At 38.6% G+C, this 8,961-nt stretch overlaps 1 protein-coding gene across 3 annotated transcripts in view; it reads right to left on the minus strand.

Moving 5' to 3' along the window:
* The window catches only part of LIN9 (lin-9 DREAM MuvB core complex component), a 47,208-nt gene that overhangs the window by 20,286 nt on the left and 17,961 nt on the right, over positions 1-8,961 (minus strand). For all 3 annotated transcript variants that reach the window (XM_006756041.2, XM_015558962.1, XM_015558961.1), the window contains 4 exons: positions 7,423-7,580; positions 6,339-6,472; positions 3,028-3,147; positions 1,697-1,798 (listed from right to left, as the gene is read on the minus strand). In XM_006756041.2, coding sequence (XP_006756104.1) covers positions 1,697-1,798; positions 3,028-3,147; positions 6,339-6,472; positions 7,423-7,580 — 514 coding nt within the window. The remainder of the gene's footprint in view (positions 1-1,696; positions 1,799-3,027; positions 3,148-6,338; positions 6,473-7,422; positions 7,581-8,961) is intronic.

Here is an 8,961-nt window from a genome sequence, read left to right on the forward strand (position 1 = left end):
AGGGAGGCAGCTCCCGAGGGGTCCCAGACTGCGAGAGGGCACAGGCTGGGGAGAGGGACCCCCCTTCCCCCTCAAGTGCACAAATTTTTGTGCACCGGGCCTCTAGTAAATAAATAAAGAGGATCAGTCTTTTTAGATTCCTCTAAATCCCAAACCCTAGGAATAAAAAGTTCCCTCAAAAAGAACATTCATTGTAAACTATGAATTATGAAACTTGTAAAAAATTTTAATGTTGTTTCTTTTGCCATAGGAAAAAATATTAAAATAAAACATTCATATACTTCAAAGTTTAATATTAACAAGAGTAAACCTGAGTTTCATAAAACCTTACATATTACAAGACAAATATATAAAAGGACCTTATTTTTACCTCTCAGATAGCTTAAAATATTACTGAAAGTAGTGTTTTAACTAGGTTTTTGACATAGATTTTGAAGTTAAAAAATTAAGCACTGAAACCAAACATCTAAGCATTAATGAAAGTATCAATACTTTAGAAGCAGTGCAGTAGTACTGTTTCTGGCTCCCTCTGCTGGTTGATAGCTCGCTCTCTCTCTCTCTCTCTCTCTCAATAAGACATATTAGCTTTGTTTACACTTTCACTGTTTAAAGAAAGCATGTCTTAAAAAAAAGGGGAACAGTATCCTATTTGCGAAAAGCATAAGCGTTGGCTCTTTTCATAATTTAAACTTTTTATATAAAAATACCTTTTCTACCTTTGAAGCCAAAGGCATAATAAAATTCTATATTATTAGGAAATTTAATAACATATGATTGAGGAATACAAAATGCTATACACATGCACACAAATGACAAGACTTTTCCTTCAAATAACATCAGTAATTTAAGGATAACGATGAATTGCAAAAGGTAACACTGAATTTTAAGGTAACACTCCTTTATAACATAATATACATATATACAAACTTTCTTATTTATAAAGACTGTCCTAAGCCAAAGTAGTTTTTCTTTTGAAAAACTGCCTTGACTTACGAGTGTCCCGACTAACGGGTTTTTTGAGATACCAGCTGTCTCTCGGCCGATTTTTTGCATTGAGTTGGTAGAGTAATTTGAGTTAACAAGCTCCTTAACGAACTCGGTCTCGGAACGAATTAAACTCGTAAGTCAAGGCCCCACTGTATTATTAAACTACGACTCAAAGGAAATAATGCATTTAACCTAATTTTCAAAACAAACGACTCATTACATTCTTAAGAGGCTATTTAGGAAAAGTGTCCTATATAACAACTCTATACTTGTTTCAATTTAGGCTTAGATCTTAGTTGAATAGGTATTTCTAGTATCAGTAAGAAAGTTCCTCTTAACCAAAAAGCTAGCCAATACATAACTGTTGAGTTGGCAAAGATGCATTGAGATAACCAAATAAAAGCTTTATACTTATACAAGTTACTAACAGCTAACCACTCAAAGTTTCACAGAGGACAGGCAAGAATGGGAGAGTCCTTAACATAACAAAATAATAAGAACCAAACCAAATAAAAGCCCCACAAAAAGACCTCTAAGTCTTTTATGGCTGTTATAAATTTTTATTCTTAAGCTTTGATGGAAATAATGAAGTTCTTAAAACCAATGATAAAAAAAAAATTTAAATATTTGGTCCTAGAAAAACTTTCAACTTCAATAACACAAAAGACATGAGGTTTTTTTTAAGAGTCAAGATATTAAAAATTCTTACCACTTGAATAAGGAATTCTACTGGGAAACCACCCAATGTTTCAGTGTCAGAGCCTGAAATCTTACTTCTCCAAGGTGACTGTCCTAATAAAGGATCATTATCCTACGGAAATAAAAAGGAATCATTTAACCACTGCCTGTTCAAAAGGAGGTATCTTATCTATCTATATAAAAGGCTAATGTCCTTCCCACCTTCCGACCAGTCCCTATGATGTGCACTGGCCACCAGGGGGCAGATGCTCAGTGCAGGAGCTGCTGTGACAGGCACAGAGAAATGGCACCACAGACTCGGCTTCCCCCAAAGGACAGTGGCCCCCCCACCACCCTGGAGCAAAAGCCCACCAAATCGCAGCTGACGCTGCCGAGACCCATAGTGCAAATGCAGCCCATAGCCTAGCCTAGCCCAGAAACGGTCGCTGTGGGTGCCGAGTAATGACGTCATGTAGCAACGCCCGACTTCCTCTCCCTAGTGACTAGCCTCCTTGGAGTTCCAGGAACACAGGTAGAAATATTTTACACTTTAATCAAATGTTTGTGAATTGTTTTCCTGTGCCTCATCTCATTTGATCCTCACGGAAGTCCTGGAATAGGTAGACAGGAGACTTGGTGGAATCCTATTTTATTTTCATTAGCTGGAAAACGGAGATTTAGAAAGCTTAGAAACTTGACCCGACTTGAAAATGACTAGGTTTTCTCACTGTGCAGAATACAGTCAAACACTGCTGCAGTTAAATATTTTACCCTTAGTTCTCCCTGTATGATCTACAATAATAATCTGCTTCATGTTGGTATTTACTGCCGTGTTGCTGACAATTACCTGAAAGAGAAGTTGGCATGCTTCCCTGAGCTGGAAAAAGTTTAGCTAAGTCAGAAAGCAGGTCAAATTAAGCAACTTTATTCTATACCTATAAAAGGCTAAGTTGACTTGCACATGTGTGATACATAAAAAGCTCTCGCTGACGCCAATCGCATGCGTGTTTCCATCTGTCACTGTCCATTGTGAATTTGATTGACACTTCTAATATAGAGAAAGGGTGAATAGCGACATTAAAATATTTCTTCTAATTACTTTCCTTTCAATGTGCACGAATTCGTGCACCAGGCCACTAGTATTTAGATAAAGAGTCAATTCTCTTATATTTAATATTGTATTAAAAAGTCTACAAAAATATTTCCAGTTGAAGCAACTGTTTACTATTTTATTTAAAATTTGACAACTCAAAATAATATGGGCCCCTCCTGAGGTTGCTGTAATAGATGTATATTTCATAAAAACATAATCCACATTGATAATAACCATTTAAGTTACTGATGACATTTTAAAAACGTTACCGTAGTGGGTGCTGGGAGAAGAGGAGGGTAATGCAACCGTGGTGGAGTCATAAAAAACCGAGAAGGCCGCTGTTTTTGTCCAAAGGCAGCAATGGGCATTGTCTCGTGAGGCTCATTACTCTACGGGAAACGAGAAAAGTCCTAGACTTGTAGAAGTTTGCCAATCATTTTAGTCTCATACACATGACATTTCTGCTTGATATACACTAGCCCATATGGTTTTCCAGAGAATATATTATCCTACAAAAATCAAAGGGCTAGAACTTAAGTCAGAGTATGAAAATACTACTTGACTACCAAGAAAGTGAACCCACAAAACAAGAAGAATTAAGAAAAAGACCAAAAGACCAAAACAGAGGATCAAAGATGCTGCCTGTGTGTAAAAGACCATCTAAATGCTACCTACTGTAATTAAAGTGAACTCTCTGGCCAGAGAAAATTAGGTGTTCTCAAAAAGGAAATTACATAGATGAAGCAGAAACCATTTTCCTATATTGGAAAGGAAGGTTGAAAGATTTCATCCTTCAATGAAAAACCTTATGTCTGGTGTTCTTTGCTCTATAGCTAGTCCAAATTTTCTTTCTCTCTTATTTGTCCTCTCTAAAAATTATGTTGGATAAGGAAGCCCTCACAGTAAATAGTCATAGTTTTTAAAAAGTACATATCAGAAAAGGAAGATTATTTTATTTTTACACTGAGATAAAGAAATTTTGATTTTTTTTAATTTTGTTTTTGTTGCTCATCCTCACCTGAGAGTATTTTATTCATTGATTCTCAAAGAAGTGTCAGGGAGGGAGGAGAGTGAGAGAGAAAAACACTGATGTGAGAGAGACACATCGATAGGTTACATCCTATACATGCGTAAGGGCCAGGGATTGAGCCTGCAACAAAGGTACATGCCCTTGACTAAAATCAAACCCGCAGCCCTTCAGTCCATAGGCCGATACTCTAACCCAGTGGTTCTCAACCTTCCTAATGCCGCGACCCTTTATAATACAGTTCCTCATGTTGTGGTGAACCCCAACCATAAAATTATTTTCGTTGCTACTTCATAACTGTAATTTTGCTACTGTTATGAATCGTAATGTAAATATATGATATGCAGGATGTATTTTCATTGTTACAAATTGAACATAATTAAAGCATAGTGATTAATCACAAAAACAGTATGTAATTATATATGTGTTTTCCGATGGTCTTAGGTGACCCCTGTGAAAGGGTGGTTCGACCCCCAAAGGGGTCGCGACCCACAGGCTGAGAACCACTGCTCTAATCACAGAGCCAAACCAGCTAGGGCAGAAATTTTGATTTTTAATTGTAGGCTCATAAACTTTAAAAGTCAAAGAAAAAAATTTTTTTTAAATATATTTTATTGATTTTTTACAGAGAGGAAAGGAGAGGGATAGAGAGTTAGAAACATCGATCAGCTGCCTCCTGCACACCCCCTACTGGGGATGTGCCCGCAACCAAGGCACATACCCCCGACCGGAATCGAACCTGGGACCCTTGAGTCCGCAGGCTGATGCTCTATCCACTGAGCCAAACCGCTTAGGGCCAAATTAAAGAAAATTTTAAAAAGTGAGGCTAAAGGCTAAGAATTTAATTTCCAAGATGCTTAGAGGCAAACAATCTATATATACCTCTACCTGAGAACTGCCCTGTCACAATCCAGGACCCCTTGGGGGATGTCAGAGAGCCCGTTTCGGCCCAATCCCCGCAGGCCAAGCCAAGGAACCCCACCTGCCGGAAGGACCCCGCTCACTCCGCAGATGCCCTTTGAGCCCACGGCGCTGCCTCAGGTGCGGCTGGCCTGGGAAGGACCTTGGGAGGTTGGCTCCAGGGCGTGTCTGGTGGCTGCAGTTACTGAGCAGCGGCGGTTCTTGAGTGACGCACCCCGGAACCAGAGAGGAGGGAGCCCAATTCCAGGATGCGTTACCTGAGAACTGCCCTGTCACAATCCAGGACCCCTTGGGGGATGTCAGAGAGCCCGTTTCGGCCCAATCCCCGCAGGCCAAGCCAAGGAACCCCACCTGCCGGAAGGACCCCGCTCACTCCGCAGATGCCCTTTGAGCCACGGCGCTGCCTCAGGTGCGGCTGGCCTGGGAAGGACCTTGGGAGGTTGGCTCCAGGGCGTGTCTGGCCCGCCTGGCCCAGTACCATCCTGCCAGCCACCTTCTAATTAATTTCCTTTCAATGTGCACAAATTTGTGCACTGGGGCACTAGTTTTATTATAAAAAATTCATTACTGTCCTGGCTGGTGTGGCTCAGTTGGTTGAGCATCATCCCACATACCAAAAGGTCATGGGTTTGATTCCTGATCAGGGCACATATCTAGGTTGCAGGTTTGATCCCTGGTTGGGGTGCACAGGGGAGGCAGCTGACCAATGTTTCTCTACCAACCACCCCCCCTAAAAATCAATAAAAGCACATCCTTGGGTGAGGATTAAAAAAAGAAAGTTCATTATTGAGCCCTGGCCAGGTAGAGCTCACTTGATTAGAGTGTTGTGCCAATACACCAAGTTTGCAGGTTCAATCTCTAGTCAGGGCACATATAAGAAATGACTGATGAATGCATAAATAAATGAAACAACAAACTGTTTCTCTATCAAATCAATCAATAAAATTTTTTTTAAAGTTCATTATTCACTTTTTAAAAGCTTTGTTAGATTGCAGAGATTAGTTCTTAAAATTATTTTAACTTATTAGAAAGGTGTATAATTTTCATGACATGGCTAGATCAAGTATGATCATGAAATAACGGCCCAGTAGTTTAGTGGACTGTATCAGAAACTCAAAAGACCTGAATTCCTCTCTCAGCCCATCAGGAAACCAGCTCTGGAGCCTGGACCAAATTACTGACAGTATTTGTAATGACTAACGTCTCAGTGTCATCATGCAAGACATGGGAGTGACCAACACCTACCCTATAGAATGCTGGGGATAAACAGGAGAACAAACTTTAAAGTGAAAGATGTTACCTCAGACTTTAAAAATCATTTTGCAAGAGGACTATACCTTAACAAAACAGCTGAAACAAAAGTGTTTATAGAACTTACTCGAGTCAGAAGTGACGAGTTCTGTTTCACTAAAGTGCTATGTGGTTAAGGTATAGAGAAACGGCAGATTCTCAACAATGTGGAATGCTTAAGTATAGTTCTGTCCAGGGGTCCCAGAGGCAGGGCTTGGAACCCTAAGGATCTTTTCCTCAGTGACCTGAAATCCTGGTGATATCATACAGCACAATCTCTAAGAAAATTCTACATAACATAGTTAATATGCATAACATACAAATATATTATGAAATACTCACAAGAACTTCGTAGTCAGGGATAGTATGGGTTCCCAGCCCTGTCCTATCGAAAGTGACTCTGTAAGTAGCATTACAAGTATCCACGGCGTCTATCTGCCCAGTGAACAGACCATCATGAACACCTCGTAATCGTGCTGAGAAAAGAACCAAAAAGGCATTATGTTTGGAAGATACAAAGAACTGTCAAATCAAAAACTGCTCCAAGCATGTAATCTGAAACATAGAAAGAACAGTATTGTTGTCTGTTATAGTTTCCAAAAAATTTATGCATTTTATTTGCAGTTTAGAGAAACAAAAAAATTTTTGATAGAAAACTATAAATGAGCCCTAACCGGTTTGGCTCAGTGGATAGAGCGTCAGCCTGCGGACTGAAGGGTCCCAGGTTCGATTCCGGTCAAGGGCATGTACCTGGGTTGCGGGCACATCCCCAGTGGGGTGTGCAGGAGGCAGCTGACTGATGTTTCTCTCTCATCGATGTTTCTAACTCTCTCTCTCCCTTCCTCTCTGTAAAAAATTAATAAAATATATATTTTTAAAAAGTAAAAGGTAAGGCGCCCTTCCCTCCAGAAACAGCCCCTGATTAGTCCAAACATTTCTCAGTTACTAATCCACCCACTCACTTATCACCTTGCTATTTCTTGTACTACATAAGTTGTGATATTAGTTTACCAAATTCTTGAAGATTAATTTAAACTTGGTTTTGGCTGTAACTTTCCCTCCCTGTTATAAATGAAGAATATACAGAATCACATCTACAAATGGACAAAATTTATACCCTTACAAAATTTTGGGCAAACTACCTACTGAATAATTTAGTTTTATTAAATCATTAGAATCTAGACCCAAGGATCCTAAGAATAATGGTGTTTATGAACTACACAGAAAAGTCTGCTTTAAAAAAGGGAAAAAAATAATTTTAAATTTTGAAATTTAAACAATTCACAGATGAAGAAACAGTCATCTCTATAGTATACTGCTGTAGAACTATATTTAAGCTTTCTAAATTTAAAAGTCATTTCTCTAATGGAGTTTACTTTGGAGAAAAATTAAAAGTCAAGATATCAGTAAGCTTGTCTTTACCAACCTGTAACTTTGGTTCCAATGACCAGGGGCAGCGGAATCTCATCTGGGAGATCTTTGAATTGTGAAAGATCTGCAACTTTCCTTTGTTGCAAGAGCCGGATTTTCTGCCGTTTCTGTTTTAATGCTGATCTTTCCTCCTCAAAAAATGCAGAAGAACATCTAGAATAAATTATAAAAATAATATAAAATAACTACCCTATACAAAAACTTTAAATCAGGCCATCCATCAAGTTCTTGAGTACTGTATTTAAAATGGGTTCATAGAAGGAATAATTTCTTTTCAAACATCTTATTAAAAACAGACCTTGCAAGACTCAAAGATACATAAGCAAGTCTAGATTGTTCCTTCCTACAAAGCAGAAGGATTTGTTCACATCCTTTGACAAAACTGTAGCTGGATCTCAGGTCTTCTCTTAAGGAAAAAGTTCCATTTTAATATTCTATTAAGAAGAGCATGACATTTTCCCTGTCACCCAGTGAGCCTACTAATATAAGAATTAAGTATTAGACGTGCCTGTGTAAACGCTTAATCATTCTTCCTGCCTTGAAGTATGAACACTGAATTAACTTTTATCTTTAGGGCTTGTCTTACTTATATTTTCAAATTCTATGAAGAAACAAAGGTATTTAAACATAGATTTCATGCCACAAAATATATGTCATCACAGTCGAGACTAATAAAGTATGAAGACATCGGTTACCATTAAGTTTCCTTGTGCCACTTTATTATTCTTACTTTGCACTCCTACTTCTATACTCCCACTTCCCAAGCAATCACTGAGTTGCTTTCCATCATTATCATTTCTATCTTCTAAAATTTTATATAAATGGAATCATCTAGTATGTACTCTTTTGTCAGACTTCTTTCATTTAGCATAGTTATTCTAAGATTAATCCTTGTTGTCATGTATCAGTGGTTCATTCCTTTTTACTGGAAAACAGTATTCTATTCTATGGATGCATCACAATTTGTTTATCTAGTCACCTATTGGTGCATTCTGGGTTGTTTCCTGTTTGGGGCTTTTACAACAAAATTGATACGAACATTTGTGTATAGGTTTTTGTATAAACATATACTTTCATTTCTCTTATGTGAATACGTAGGAGTGAAATGGTTGGATCATATGGCCAGTTTATGTTTAAACTTTTAAGAAACAAAATATCACCAAAGAAGAAATATAGATGGCAAATAAACATATGAAAAGATGACCCACATCATATTGAAGCACCCATCTTATATAAAACCTGCTGTTTGAAATTTTAACCCTGGTATTCTGGCTTCTGTCTTACATAATAAGGAAAATAAGACCACTCCCCTTCCAGAGAGGCTGTAAACTATGCCCCAGACAGAGCTGTCAGTGCTGGCACTAGGCCAGGCCTTGAGAGATGGTCTCAGGGCCCCTGTCCCAGCACACAGGCCTCCTTTCTCAGAAGGCCCGGAAGACTCATTCCAAATCTGGGAGACAAAGAACTGGAAAAAGTATAAACAGGGAAAGTTTCCTCCATGTAACTTTCTCAACAGAAACTTTGCAGGCCAGAA

Source organism: Myotis davidii, unplaced genomic scaffold (assembly GCF_000327345.1).
Source record: "Myotis davidii unplaced genomic scaffold, ASM32734v1 scaffold333, whole genome shotgun sequence".
In the NCBI taxonomy this organism is placed as follows: Eukaryota; Metazoa; Chordata; class Mammalia; order Chiroptera; family Vespertilionidae; genus Myotis; species Myotis davidii.